This window comes from Lepus europaeus, chromosome 22, assembly GCF_033115175.1.
Source record: "Lepus europaeus isolate LE1 chromosome 22, mLepTim1.pri, whole genome shotgun sequence".
Taxonomy (NCBI): domain Eukaryota; kingdom Metazoa; phylum Chordata; class Mammalia; order Lagomorpha; family Leporidae; genus Lepus; species Lepus europaeus.
In genome coordinates, this window is record NC_084848.1 from 11,756,112 (window position 1) to 11,771,492 (window position 15,381).

Here is a 15,381-nt window from a genome sequence, read left to right on the forward strand (position 1 = left end):
CCTGTAATATGTTGCATTTTGCTTATTATCGACACAGTTGTCTAAGCATATTTGATTCTGTCAAGCACTGTAAATTATATGAGGATAAAGTAATTTTTGAAAAGGACTCTGCAATTTGTTTAATAAAGCATCTTTAATCTGACAACTTTCTCCAGGATTCTGTTTAACTAAAATCAGATGTATTATTGTTTATTTCTTTGAAAGACGGAGTGACAGAGGAGAGACAGAGTTCACTCTCCACATGGTCACAATGGCCAGGGTTAGGCTAGGCCGAAGCCAAGAGCCAGGAGTTTCATCCAGGTCTCCCACATGGGTGGCAGGGGCCCAAGCACTCGGGCTGTCCTCCACTGCTTCCCAGGTGTGTTAGCAGGAAGCTGGGTAAGAAGTGGTACCCCCAGTGCTCACATGGATACCAGCATCCCAGGATGTGGCTAACCCGCTGTGCCATAGCACTGACCCCTGGGATATTTTTTAAAAGATCCTAATCTTCTGTCACAGCGGCTTTTATGCATGGTTTGACTTTTTAACTTAGGAATTATCTGAATCAGATTTGAAGTCATTGGAACGGAATGCTTTGGAACATTCGTGCTCATGAGCCCGTGTCAGGGGAATATGTAAAGCCTTGTTGCCTTTTGGGCTGTGCTTGTTAGAATGACTTTTGCTTAAGCTGCAGCCTGATTTACCACAAAACGATTTCACTCTTAAATATTTTACAGTGTGTTAAAACGGGCCATGCTCTGTGAAACACAGATTTCATGGATTCCACTGGGCTTTTGTGGGCCGTTCAAAATGTCCCCTGCGGCGAATGCTTAGTCTGGCAGTTAAAATGCCAGTGTCCCATCATGTAGTACCTGGGTCAGTACCTGATACTGGCTCCTGCCTCCACCTTCTTACTAAAGCAGATTCTGGGAGGCAGTGGTGATGGCTCAAATAATTGGGTTCCTGTCACTCACATTGGAGACGCGAGTTGAGTTTCTAGCTCCCTACTTGGTCCCAGCCCAACCCTGACCTTCTTGAGCATTTATGGAGTGAACCAGCAGGTAGGGGTGCTCTGACACGTGTACTGTCTGTCTCATAAATAAAGCGACTGACATTGGCCGTGAATTAGAATGTCACCTGCTAAGATGGATGGATTTCTTGCTTTAGAAGTCACACTGAGCTAATTTCATTGATCTCTTGTTCCTTTTGCATGTGCAGAATTAGACTGGCTGAGCAACCCTAGCTTTTGTGTTGGAAGCCTGCCGTCGCTGAGCCACCAAACTGAGGAGCCCACGGCCCTGGTTTCTGAAGGGGCACCACTGCCAAGGTAGCCTTCTCACCAGGTGTTGGTATTCACCGGATCCCTGTCTCCAGAGTGGCTGAGGTGACACCCCTGAGAGACCCTGTGCTAGCAGAGCTCCATCAGCTCTTCATCTGACTTCATTTTCCCAGACCTCATTCTACCCATCATGCCTCTGTCCCTTTGCATTGCACTCGTGAGGACCTGTCACAGTTAGTGCCTTTAAGTAGGCCATGAGGGAATTGGCCTCATTGTGCTTCGTGAGTAACTTTACTAACTGTGTGAGTGACCCTTAGAATATTGTAATTCAGGTATTTCTTTAGTTGGCTTTTTTTTTTTTTTTCCTGTAGAAATAGAAGGAGCTTGTATAATGTGGGGTAAGATCTATGAACACATCAGGGGAAGCATAATCTGCACCCAGCTGTGAAAGAATTTTTTGTAAATCATGGAATTAAGAAATGTCTCAGGCCGGCGCCGTAGCTTAACAGGCTAATCCTCCGCCTTGCGGTGCCAGCACACCGGGTTCTAGTCCCGGTTGGGGTGCCGGATTCTATCCCGGTTGCCCCTCTTCCAGGCCAGCTCTCTGCTGTGGCCCGGGAAGGCAGTGGAGGATGGCCCAAGTGCTTGGGCCCTGCACCCGCATGGGAGACCAGGAGAAGCACCTGGCTCCTGGCTTCGGATCAGCAAGATGTGCCGGCCGCAGCGGCCATTGGAAGGTGAACCAATGGCAAAGGAAGACCTTTCTCTCTGTTTCTCTCTCTCTCACTATCACTCTGCCTGTCAAAAAAAAAAAGTCTCTCGCGGATATAGACTAAATAGGTGAAAATCCTGTGAAACCCTGTACCGGAAATGTTCATGAAACCTTTGGAAATGGAGACTAGTTGATGCCCAAGAGGACGTTTGCAGATACTTCAGTAATGAGGAAGAAGTGCTCATTGTCAGCTTTCAAGACAGGGACCATAATTAAAACTTTCTGCTACACTAAGGACATGTTAGCCTATAATGTATGGCATTGAACATAAGTCTTTTATGAGGTTACTTTAAAAATACTGTATCTGATGGGCTGCCATTGTGGCACACCAGGTTAAGCCTCTACCTGCGATGTGATGCTGGTATTCCATATGAGCTCTGGTTTGAGTCCTGACTTCTCCACTTCCGATCCACCTCCCTGCTAATGCAACTGGGAAAGCAGTGGAAGATGGTCCAAATACTTGGGCTTTTGCCATTCATATGGGAGACCCGATAGAGTTCTAGGCTCCTGGCTTTGGCCTGGCCCAGTCCCCACTGCTGTGGCCATTTGGGGAGTGAACCAGCAGATAGAAGATCTTCCCCCATCCTCCTGACCGCTATAACTCTGCCTTTCAAATAAATTAGTTTTAAAAAATTGTTTCTAATAATATATTTGATAAAACAGCTGGTAAGTTACTTTCACCTAAAGTTGAATACAAAATCTTGAGAAAGTTCATGAGCTAGAAATAGAGATATTGATCTTCCATCCACTGGTTTATTCCCCAAAAGTCTGCAACAGCCAGGATGGCCAGGCCAAAGCCAGGAGCCCAAAGCTCCAACTAGGTCTCCTACATGGGTGGCAGGGTCTCAGGTACTTGACCTATTGTCTGCTGCCTCCCAGACGGCACTAGCAGGAAGCGGGCTTGGAAGCAGAGGGGCTGGAAATCAGACTGGCACTCTGATGGGGAATGCGGGCATCCCGAGTGGCAGCGTAGCCTGTTGTGCCCTCGTACCAGCCCCAGATTTATTTTTTAGTTCCATTTTTGCAGACTTCTTAAGTACTCTCATGTACATATTAAAGTATGTATTTAGAAACTATTAAAATCAGAATTTCTTCATTTGTTGTGCCCTTAGTTCTAATTGTTAAGTCTAAGGTGAACCGTAGTTCTGGGTGGCACCATATCACATGTAGGCAAACGGTAAATCTGTGAGAGTTTAGCGTTCCCTATAGCATGTTTACTTTCTTACATGTTATTTTCTGAGTGTCTCTTGTAAAAACAATACTAAAGTCGATTTTCTCAATCAGGAGTTCTTTGAAATCAGAACCTGCAGATGAAAGTGACACCGACCAGAAGCTCATCCAAACGAGCAGAAAAAAGAAGAAAGAGAGGAAGAAGAAGAGGAAGCATCAGCATCACAGGAAGACAAAGAGAAGGCGCAGGCAGTCTGGCAGCAGTGAGTCTGAGCCGAACACTGATTCTGCCGAGGACGGGCCCTCCAGGGGCAGCAGGAGGGCCTCCGAGAAACCAGGGTGGGTTGGAGTCTTGGGCGCTGTGACGCGTAAATCTTGGACGTTCTCCCGTGATTGCTGCTCCAGGATAGGTGTTTGATTATTCAGCCATTCCGGCACAAGAGGGCTCTAGCACTACGGCAGCTTCTGAAGAAAAGGAAAAATTAGGGACACGACTGTATCTGTGAAATGTTACTAACGTAATGGTTATGTTGGTACCTGATTCAGATCAGAAGTCTGGGGGGTTTTCAGAGACGGGAGCTGTACCACTTGGTAGGTGGATGGGTCACGCGTTAAGGGGTTGGGGCTTCTGTGTCTGAGGGCTGCTGGCCTTCACCTGGTCAGAGAGCTAGAGGAAAGTCTCGCATCTCTGGTGTGTCTTCCACTCAGCACTCCTGTCAGCGCCCGTGTGTGTGCACACCTTCTTGCTGGAAGAGGTTAGTGCAGCACTGAGGTAGTCCTTGCTTCCCTTCTCCTCCTCTTCCACTGCTTTCCCAGCCATAGCAGAGAGCTGGATCAGAAATGGAGCAGCCGGGACTCGAACCAGCACCCATATGGGATGCAGGCACTGTGGGCGGCAGCTTTACCTGCTGCGCCACAGTTTCAGCACCCCCTTCTCCTCCTCTGGTTGCATAATGGTTCAGGACCACTGTGTTGAAGATGTAGAACAGCTCGTGACCAAGGTGCTTAGACTCTTTCCTTGGGGTCTGTGTCTCTCCCATGTGTCACTCTGCTGTCCATGTTGCATGTTGAAGTCAGTGGACACAGTGGTCACAGCTTAGGTGTTCAGTCTAGCTCTCCCTCTGCCTTGTTGACCAGCCTCTGCATAGACAAGTGCTTTGCCTCCACGTCAAGTGAGTGGTGTGTGGTGAAACCTCCTGGATCACTGCTCATTTCACTTTATTTGCTCATATGGTTTACAAGAGAGAAAATTCAAGTACTTTTCCAGGGCATACTTTAAAAATATCAGTGCCATTGAGACTTTTGCAGCTCTTCAGAGATTGTTTCCTTTGTTATGTGCTTGGAAGTCCCATGGATGTCAGGGAGAGCTCTGTGTGGGACAAGTCTGGAACCAGAGAGGCACGCACTGCTGTCTTCTGGAAGTCTTCGTCATCGGTGGGGACGGTTGCAGGCCTCTGTGGCTCCGGGAAGCCAGGTCATGAACCTCTGTATACCATGGGTGCTATACCCACAACGCAAGCTTGCCCTTAGGAAGAAAAAGCCAAGGAGTGAGGAAGGGTCCAACTGGGCTGAATGTCCGGGTGTGTTCCGTGAATATTCCATGTGTGTCTGGATGTGAGGACAGGAGCCAGGCTTAGCTAACTCAGCACGGTGGCCCAGCACTTGCACAAGGCCTCCTCAAGTGGTATTCTGTGGGTTTTTGTTGAAGAATGAATGGATGTCTAGATTATGAATATTTATCTTAGTGTGTCTTCAAGTAAGCTCCTTTAATTATATCTTCTGAAAACTCAGCTTTCAGTTACTTGTCCTTTTTTCTACCTGAGGAACTTGATTTTAAAGGATTTCCCCAGACCACAAAGGAACTGCCATTAGAACGTGAAAAAAATTCATTGCAGCCTGCGCTTTAACTGATCAGAGGGGCTTTTGACAGCCTCTTGCTTGTTTTGTGGCCCAGATAGCATTTTTAAGTGTTGCTCCTTCACTTTCTTGCTGTTAACTGTACAGTCTTTCTGGAAGGTGCTTTGGAAGAATCGCTTGTTTTTCCCCAAACAGGGACTGAGGGAGTCGCTTGCGTGAGAGGCTTTTGGTGCTGTCAGGGCAGTGCGTTCCCAGGGGAGGAGGTGGGCACATCAGGGCGGTGCGTTCCCAGGGGAGGAGGTGGGCACACCACAGGGACAGCTTCCTGGAGACTGAAGCTGCTGACTTCCCTTCGCTTCTTAGGCTGAGCTTTTCTTCACCCTTGGGTGTGGCAGAGGCTTTCTCTCGTACAGCCCAGCACTGTTACCTGACCCCAGAGCCAGAGCCACCCCGGGGGTGGTCTGCAGCTGGCCCACATTTTATTTTCTTTCACAGTTGCCTTTATAGTTCTTTCTGGAATGCATTATTGTGTTGCCTTTATTTTTCTTTTTTTTTGGGGGGGGGGGGTTTGGAAGACAGTTACAAAGAGGAGAAGAGAGAGAGGGGTCTTTTATCTGCTGGTTCACTCCACAAAGGCTGCAACAGCGAGGGCTGGACCAGGCTGAAGCCAGGAACCAGGAGCTTCTTCCAGGTCTCCCACGTGGGTGCAGGGGCCCAAACACTTGGGCCACCTTCCGCTGCTTTTCCAGGTGCATTAGGGAGCTGGATCGGGAGTAGAACAGTTGGGTCTTGAACTGGCGCCCATATGGGATGCTGGCACTGCAGGTGGATGCCTAACCTGCTGTGCCACAATGCTGGTCCCATCGTTGTGTTTCTAGTGGGCTCTCCCTCCCACCTTTCATGGGGCCCTAAGGTTTGGTGGACAGAAAACCCTCCACAGTTGTTCTGAAGGTGAGCGTGTTAAAATCACCGTGTGTTGTAGCCTGAGGCTCACTGCCTGACGTACTTATTAGTAACTGCTTTGGGTCCCTGAACTGCCATTGCCTTGTACTTGCTGCCAGAATGATTTGGAAGCCTGGGGATCTTTGTATCTGGGCTGAGCTAAAAAGCAAGGATTGAACGACGGTGCAGAGCTGTTCTTGTGGCCTTGGCAGCTTCTTGTGTCAGCAACATTGGAAACTGATTTTCTTTAGAGGAAGAAAGATGCTGGATGCCGGAAAATGCTCTTCCTCTCACATGACTCCTAGGCAGGCGGTTCCCTGTGTGTCTGTGGAGTGGGTCTCAACCTGCCGTGGATGCAGCCCGTTCCCTTCCTGCATGCTAGCCAGGTGTGGCAAAACATGGGGCACAGAGCCCAGACTCACAGTGAGACTGGGACCAGCTCAGCTTACGCAGGAGCCTGAACCATTCAGAGCAGTGGCTCTTGGTTTTCAGTTGGAATAAAATGAGCACTTTGAGGTGAGTTAGGTGAAGGAAAGATGGCCGACCTTGGGGTCAGTGGTTTTTCACCTTTGAAGGTGTGGTAGTTCCCTCTGCTTAGCACGCTGGTGCCTCGGAGCAGGAGTGTGTCTTAGAAAAATCCCTTGTGCAAAGTGTCACTTGTGGTGATGGGCTCTGCCTGCTTTGGAAAACTCTTCCCAGAGCCAGAGTTGCCTTCCCCTCTCTCTGGCAGGTGCGCATTCTGCGGGCTTAGGTGTTCCCTGCATGAGTGGTGTGAACGTTCAGCTTGCGTATTTCTGAAAATGCCACATGTCTCACTGAGAGGTTTCTGAAGTATGTGTCCCTTTTCTTTCTTCACTCTCTCGTGTCCCACAGTCCAGGAAGTAACTCTGCTGCGGAGACTGGACGTCGCCTTGTTTGGCTTGAGGATGTCCAGGCTGTGAGTGGAGAAACCTTCAGAACAGATAAGAAGCCTGATCCTGCCAACTGGGAGTATAAGTCTCTCTACCGCGGCGATATAGCAAGGTATCCGTCACGTCCCCTCATTTCGCTGGTGACGTTCTTTCTCCTCAGAACTCTCAGCACTGACTGCCTGCCTGTCTCTCGTGGGTAGGTTCTGTTGGGCTTCATGGATTACTGAGTTTTTGAGGCACAGTTCTCATGTCGTGTTGGGAAATGAGAGCTTACACCTGAGGGCATGGGAGGCCTTAGTGCTAGTGCTTGGCCTAGTGCCTGGCATGGCACACATTCAACATTTGTTGATTTAACTATTACAAGGTATTTTTAGATTAATTCATTGTGATAGAAATGTCTAATCTGTATGCTGTTTTACAAAGTGATGGGGGCCTTTTATTTAACTGCCTTCCACGTGTGTCCTTAACAAATGAGATTTAATGGTAATGACTTTTTCAAAAATGTTTATAGCACACGTGATCAGATAATTATAAAAATAAGTGAAGGTATTTGCTTCAGTAATGTGTTTGAAGTTTTCTGATCTGTCAGTCAAAAATATTTGAGGGTCAGGGGTTTGGCCTAGTGGTTAAGATATGCTTACAACACCAACGTCTCGTGATGGAGTGTGGCTGCACTCCCTGTTCTACCTTCCTGCTTATGGTGCCCTCGGAGGCAGCAGGGGATGGCTAAACTACCTGGGTCCTTGCCACCCACCTTAGACCCTTGGGTTGAGTTCCGCTTCAGCCTGGCCCAGTGCTGGCTGTTGTAGCCATTTGGGAGTGAGTCAGTGCATGGGAAATTCTCTTAGTCTGTTTCTAACACACACAGTGTCTGTGTGCCCATCATTCTGCCTTTCAAATAACTGAAAGTTTTAAACAAAATTTTTTTTACTTTTTTAAAAAAGATTTATTTATTTGAAAGTCAGTTACACACAGAGAGAGAAGAAGGAGAGGCAGAGAGAGAGGTCTTCATTCTGCTACTCCCCAAATGGCCACAATGGCCTGAGCTGTGCCCATCCGAAGCCAGGAGCCAGGAGCTTCTTCCAGGTCTCCCACACGGGTGCAGGGCCCAAGGACTTGGGCCATAGCAGAGAGCTGGATCAGAAAAAGAGCAGGACGGCGCCGTGGCTTAACAGGCTAATCCTCTGCCTTGCGGTGCCAGCACACCGGGTTCTAGTCCCGGTTGGAGTGCCAGATTCTATCCCGGTTGCCCCTCTTCCAGGCCAGCTCTCTGCTATGGCCCGGGAAGGCAGTGGAGGATGGCCCAAGTCCTTGGGCCCTGCACCCGGATGGGAGACCAGGAGAAGCCCCTGGCTCCTGGCTTTGGATCAGTTGAGATGCGCCGGCCTCAGCGGCCATTGGAGGGTGAACTAACGGCAGAAAGGAAGACCTTTCTCTCTCTCTCTCTCTCTCTCTCTCTCTCTCTCTCACACACACACACACACACACACACACACACACTATCCACTCTGCCTTTCAAAAAAAAAGAAGAAGAAGAAGAAGAGCAGCTGGGACTGGAACCGGCAGCCCAATGGGATGCTGGCACTGCAGGTGGAGGATCAACCCACTGCGCCACAGCGCTGGCCCCTTCATATATTCTTAACTTGTTCAGTACTCCTGTGCCACCACTGTCCAGTGCCACAGATATGGGGGGTGCCCAGTGAAAGATGGGGAAGCCAGCAAACTCGGCTGGGGTGTGCAGGCATATCGTGGTCCCGTGCTCATTCTTTCCCTGCCATCACGCTGTCTGATCCTCACAGCTGCTCCGTGAGCATGAGCACAGCACTCTGGCTTTACAGTAAGGAAGAGGGATCTCAGAGTTAAATAGCTTACTGCTCGGGGTCTCGCAGCCAGGAAGTAGCAGGCTTGGGACTTGAACCTGTTTCTCTGCCCTCACATGTTCTTTCATGCTCCACAAGAACAGCTGAGACAGGTGGTGTGGAAAGGCATCGTCTAGACCTGGAGCAGAGGACTCGGGTTCTTGCTGGGACTTTGCAGCTTCTTAGCGCTGTAATCCCAGGCAGGTTCCCCAGAACCTGAGTCTTGTTTCTCCATTGTAAGTTGAGAGGACTGATTCTTGCCTGCTGTATCCTCAGATGTCAGAGATATTTGGTAAGGAGTTGGAAATTGGTGTGCAGATATTAAGGGTTATTATTAGTAGGTCAGAAAGAAAAAAAAATTAACAAAGAATGGCTTCTAAGCTTCTGCTAATGAATGGCTGAGGCCTTACAAGAGTGCACTTAGAGACAACTGTATTAAACCGCAGAGATCGTGCTGTTACAGAGCGTGGCATGGCTGTGCGTCCCGGTAACTTAGTGCGTTGGGGTGAGGTCCATCTGTGTTAATAGCTGTATCACTATTGTGTCCAGGCCTAGCATGGTCTTTAGCCCATGGCACTGGGAGGTGGTCGAGGACAGTGCAGACGTTGTGTCAGGGACTGAGCTTTCACACTTCACGAGGGACACTGATAAACCGAGGGCTCAGGAGGGTGGCAGGACCCTGGGGTGCCAGATGTGAGGATGTGTTTAAGCCTTGTTGGACTGTCCTTGGAAAGGCAGAGTGACAGAGTGCTTTGTGACTTGTAAGATTAGCAGGTAGAAGTTTCAGGGCCCGGCTTTGGCTTTGTATAAAAGCGTATCTCATGCTAGTGTGGGCCTCCAGCAGTGACAGTGACGTGGTGTGTATTGGAGAAGTGTGGTCAACAGGGGCTAGTTTCTGATAGTGTGAATGTTGCAGAGTCAGATCACCCTCAGAAAATTGCTTGGCACTTCAGCTCAGTCTTCTTTCCATTTTTGAAATAGATCATTATATAAATAAAACAGATAAAACAGTTGGCTTCCATTGAGGAGCCAAGTGTTTGTTGTTGTTTTGTTTTTAAGATTTATTTATTTGAAAGGCAGTTAGAGGCAGAGAGAGAGAGAGGTCTTTCATCCGCTTGTTCACTTCCCAAATGGCCACAACGGCCAGAGCTGGGCCAATCCAAAGCCACGTGGGTGCAGGGGCCCAAGGTCTTGGGTGGTTTTCTTCTGCTTCTCCAGGCACATTAGCAAGGAGCTGGATTGGAAGTAGAGCAGCCAGGACTTGAATCGGCACCCATATGGGATGCTGGCTCTGCTGGCAGAGGCTTTATCTGCTCTGCCACAGCACCAGCCCCCAAGGAGCCAAGTTTTATAAAATGATAATTTAGACTTATCTAGCTCTTACTGTGTAGTAGACATTGTTCCAAAGTCCTTATATTAATACACTGTTGATCACCCCAGCAATTGTGTGACATAGGAGCTGTTAGCTCCAGTTTACAGATGAAACTGAAGCACAGATTTAAGGACTAGATCAAAGCCACTCAGCCTTCAGTGTGGGAGCTAGAATTTGGAGCCAGGCAGTCTGGCACTGTGAGGGCTCTCAAAGAAAGATTTATGGTGCCCAGTTCTCTCTGCTCCTGGGCTCAAGCCCACCGAGGAGAGGTGGGGCAGAACAGTAGCTCCATTTACCCATACTCCCCCCTCTTTCTCTTGTCCCATAACCCTTCAGTGTTTTTTTATTTTTTTGTTTTGGTCAGGTGCCTATGGCTGCATTCATTTAAATAAATGTATGTATGCCATTACTTAACTGCCAAAGTAGGGGTTCCTGTCCTCTGGAGTTAATCCAGTGAAGGCTAGCTGATTATTTGATGAGAAACAGTGCCTTCATTTGGGGAAATATTGCATTATGATACATCCTAGTCCTTTCCAGTTATTAAGATTATATGGTAAATGATAAATTGAATACAATCTAAATGTCCAACAATAGGGAAAATGGTTAAATAAGTTATGGCACATCCATCCGATGGAACAGTTTGAAGTCCATCAAATGGTGTTTTCTGAGACTAATGGTATAGGGAAATGCTTACAAGTGGTGGGAGAAGCCCAAGACTGACAACAATTGTTCTTTTCCTAAAGATTTATGTATTTATTTGAAAGGCAGAATTAGAGATCTTCGTCCTCTGGTTCACTCCCCAAATGGCCACAATGGCTGGAGCTGGGCTGGTCTGAAGCCAGGAGCATCTTCCGGGTCTCCCACATGGGTAGCAGGGGCCCAAGCACTTGGGACATCCTCTGGTGCTTTCCCCAGGCCATAGCAGGGAGCTGGATCAGAAATGGAGCAGTCAGGTCTCAGACCTGTGCCTAGGGGATGCCAGTGTCACAGGCAGTCTTTACCTGCTATGCCACAACTCTGGCCTCAACAACTGTTTTTAAAAAGGATGTGGGGGTGGGCCAGCACTGTGGTATAGTGGGTTAAGCCACTGCCTGCAGGTCCAGCATCCCATATGGGTGCTGGTTCGAGACTTTTGGCTGCTCAACTTCCGATCCAGCTCTTTGCTATGGCCTAGGAAAGTAGTAGAAGATGGCCCAAGTCCTTGGGCCCCTGCAGCCGTGTGGGAGACCTGAAGAAGCTCCTGGCTCCTGGCTTTGGATTGGCGCATCTCCGGCCATTGTGGCTAATTGGGGAGTGAACCAGCAGATGGAAGACCTCTCTCTCTCTCTCTCTCTCTCTCTCTCTGTGTGTGTGTGTGTGTAACTCTGACTTTCAAATAAATAAATCTTAAAAAGAAACAAACAAAAGGATGTGTGTGTACCTATAATGTACTCAAATGTACCTATGTATGTACTCAAATTCATGTCTGAAAGTAACTAATAATGTAGGAAAATAAGATTTTTCTATCAGTTTTAAGTCAGAGAACTCAGTAAACATTTTTAAAGAGACTTGAACATCTAAAATCTTGCGCGTTGTTAGTGATATGGATGAGGAAATGCTATTGAAATAGTGTTAATTAAGGAGACCAAAACCCGCTGTGTTGAAGCTTCTTCCTTAAGGAATGCCAACTGCATCTAGAGTTCTGTTAGCACAGTTTTCCCTTGCCCTCCCTTTGCTAGAGCGGTTTTTGACTTAGGTGGATGGAGAGGGATTATTATGAGGTGCCCTAGGAGGAATTGGGAGTGAGGCTAGAAAGGGGTGGAGAGCCTTTGTGTGATGTGTAAGAGGAGCCCAGCCTGACGGACTGAGGGAGAGGTGCTGGCGGACCGCGCAGCAGCCAGGAGGCCGTGCTGCCTGGGGTGAAGGGAGGCGGGGCGTTGTGGCGGTTACAGAGGATGGAGGCAGCACTCCCCTGCGTTTCTACCCACAGCACTGTATTCTGAGAACTTGCAGATGTACAGCAGGAGCTGGCAGAATTTCACAGTACCACCTCTGCGTTCTGCCACTGGCACCCTGCTGAGCTTGCTTTGTTGCACATCTGTCCATCCACCATCTTTTCCTGGAGCATTTGAGAGTGAGCTGTGGACAGTAGATACGGGACCCCTAGGTTCCAACGTCTTAGCATCCTCCAGAAACAGGGCGGCCCAGGGGAGGGTGGTTTCTGCTGGCTGATGCGATGACAGACTGCATGCGGGGTGCCTTAGCTGCATTGCTCCAGGGGAGTATACGCTGTTCACCTAAAGGTTGGCTTGGTTTCAGTTCCGGAGATGTTGAGGAAGAGTCGAAGCGTTAGAGGAAGCAGTGAGGGCAGGCAGCCAATCCTCGTGGTCTCTGAATAGACACAATTTGAAAGGAAGATGTGCGGTCAGCTCACGTCACCAAGGGTTTGGGTCCATGAGCCTTTGCTCATCCAGAGGCAGTGCAGATATTCATTCTTTCGGTAACTTTTTTTTTTTTTTTTTTTTTTTGTAATACAAGATACAGGAGGAAAGGAGATTCCTGCCTTGGCATAAACCCCAAGAAACAGTGTATTTCTTGGGAAGGGGCTTCCACAGGAAAGAAGCGGACCCGTAAGCATGTCGAACGCTATTTTACAAAGAAGAGTGTGGGACTGATGAACATCGATAGCGTCGCCATTACCAGTGAAACTGCATCTCCCTCGGCGGAGCCAGGCCCCTTTATCCCAGTGAAGGACTCGGATGATGTGACTGCTCCTGTTGCAGCCTGGCTGAATCCTTTAGGGGTTTATGATCAGTCAACCACACAGTGGTTACAAGGACAGGGTCCTTCCGAGCAAGAGTCAAAGCAGCCTGACTCACAGGCAGACAGAGAGAGTGCTGCTCTCAAGGCCAAGGTCGAGGAGTTTAACAGGAAAGTTCGGGAGAATCCTTGTGATACTCAGCTGTGGATGGCATTCGTTGCTTTCCAGGTAAGCATGGCTGTCTTGGATCTGGTCTCTTAGGATTCCATTCCCGCTTCTAGGCAGCACCTCTTGAGCTGCCGTGAGGAACCCTCGCCCCGGGTGGACAGAGATGATTGGAATACAGCCCTGAGCTGCTCACAGCCCGTGAGGAAGCCTGATGTGACGAATAAACACAGCCTGGGTGGTCCGTGCTGGGTGTCATTTGGGAGTAGAGTGAGGGGTTGGCTCACTGCTGGGGAGGAAGAGAGGGGGCTGCCAAGAGCATGTGACGTAGGAACAGAATCTTTAAGGAAGAGTAGGCTCCCCTGGCAAGGAGAGGTCTTCCCAAAGGACAGACTGCACAGAGCTGAGAGGAGGCTGCTCAGGACGTGGCCTGGTTAGAGCTGGGCACTCGCTTCCTCCAGTACCACACAGAGTCGTCTGAGTCCCGCCTTGTGACCCACTCGTACACTTAGCCCTATTTGTCCTACGTTTGTTTGGTCGAGTCATTGGTAAGGTTAGCCCTTCAGGAAAGTGTTTCAAGGATTGTGTGTCCGTTATCGGTACATAAAGCCAAGTTTAAAATGGCAGCTCGTAGGCAGGTGGGTCAGGTGAAATAAACACAAGATGAAATACACTAGGTGGCGTAGATACCCTGGGCGCCAAGCTTCACTAAAAGCCGTTGTAATAAACACATTGCTGCGGAGAAGGTCTGAGTACAGTTCCCTGGAGGGTGGGGAAGCCACTGGGGCTGCGTGTAAGTCTGCAGGCACTGTGGAAACTGCATTGGTAAGCCGGTGTTTTTGTTGTCGAGGATGAGGTCATGCGGTGTCCTGGTCTGTACGCCATCGAGGACGGCGAGCGGGAGACGCGGAAGAAGTCCCTGAGGCTGCTCCTGGAGAAGAAGCTGGCCGTCCTGGAGCGGGCCGTCGAGAGCAACCCGAGCAGCGTGGAGCTGAAGCTCGCCAAGCTGCAGCTGTGTGCCGAGTTCTGGGAGCCCTCCGCTCTGCTCAAAGAGTGGCAGAAACTGATTTTTTTACACCCTAATAATACAGCCCTTTGGCAGAAATACCTTTTATTTTGCCAGAGCCAGTTTAGCACCTTCTCAGTATCAAAGATTCACAACCTGTATGGAAAGTGCTTGAGTACTTTGTCGGCTGTGAAGGACGGCAGCGTCTTGTCTCACCCCGCGCTGCCTGGCACGGAAGAGGCGATGTTTGGTAAGGAGGCCGCGAGATCCATGGGCTGGGAGGGGGACGCGCCTGTGACCCCATTGAAAATGAGGGTTTATGTGTGCTTCACGTTTGAAAAGTCCAGCTCATGTGATACAACACACTTTTTTTTTTTTTTTTAAGTATTCTAATCTTGTTGATTACTATGGATTAGCAATCCTCCCAGTGCTCTCCTGGTGTGTGTTAACCCACCCCAGGAGGGTTAAGGAAATGTCACTGACAACAAATTCAAACTCTCCTGCTGTTTAACCAAGTAAACGTGGTCAGGCCGTTTGGCTGCTTTGGCTCTGGACGGCCTCATCTGTGGGACTCCTGTGCTGGTCACCCAGTTGCCGTCTCAGATGGGAATGTGCTCGCAGGCCCCCCTTGACAGCCATCACTGCACAGATAAACATTGTTGGTGTTACGCCATTAATGCATTTGGTGTCCCGAAGGAGCCTGGAATATAAATCTTGGTAGAATTGAGGTTAGGAGTTTGCTTGGTATGCAGGAGCTGGAGAATATCACTCTTGAACTTGAATCCTGTGTGCATCCCGTATTTGGCTGTGGCATGACCAGGGGCAGGTTCCTAACCTGTTTGAGCTCCAGTGTCTCCCTCTGGGACAGTAGTGCTTTAATGGTGTGCCCATTAAGTGAAAAGGTCTCTGGTGAGTGCAGCTCAGGCATTTACTTCATTGACGCTCCTGCTAATGAGTGGTAGTGTTGGCATCTAGAAGTAACAGATCTTTTGCCCTAGAAATAGCATCACCACAGTGACAGAGGGAGTCTCCCATGACACCATTTGATTAATGCTGTTTATTTAAAAAAAGTTTTTATTAGAATTCCCCTCTGCTGGTTCATTCCCCAAATGCTTGAGACAGCTGAGGCTGAGCCAAGTCCAAAGCCAAGGACTGGGAACGCAACCCAGGCTCCCTGCTGGTGTCAGGAACCCAGGTGCTTGAGCCATCACCGCTGCCTCTCAGGGTCTGCGTTGGCAGGAAGCTGGAGTCAGGAGCAGAGCCAGGAGTTGAACCCTGGCACTCTGATGCGGGATGTGGGCATTTTAACCACCGGATCAAAAACCATCC

General features: G+C 49.1%; 1 protein-coding gene across 9 annotated transcripts in view; it reads left to right on the forward strand.

The window, feature by feature from the left end:
* NRDE2 (NRDE-2, necessary for RNA interference, domain containing) overlaps positions 1-15,381 on the forward strand; it is a 61,500-nt gene that overhangs the window by 14,859 nt on the left and 31,260 nt on the right. For all 9 annotated transcript variants that reach the window (XR_009864794.1, XR_009864796.1, XR_009864797.1 and 6 more), the window contains exons 2-6: positions 1,198-1,306; positions 3,315-3,539; positions 6,873-7,022; positions 12,659-13,109; positions 13,897-14,302. Coding sequence is in view for 5 of the 9 variants with exons in the window: in XM_062181152.1 (XP_062037136.1) it covers positions 1,198-1,306; positions 3,315-3,539; positions 6,873-7,022; positions 12,659-13,109; positions 13,897-14,302 (1,341 nt within the window). In the remaining 4 variants the exon portion in view is untranslated. The remainder of the gene's footprint in view (positions 1-1,197; positions 1,307-3,314; positions 3,540-6,872; positions 7,023-12,658; positions 13,110-13,896; positions 14,303-15,381) is intronic.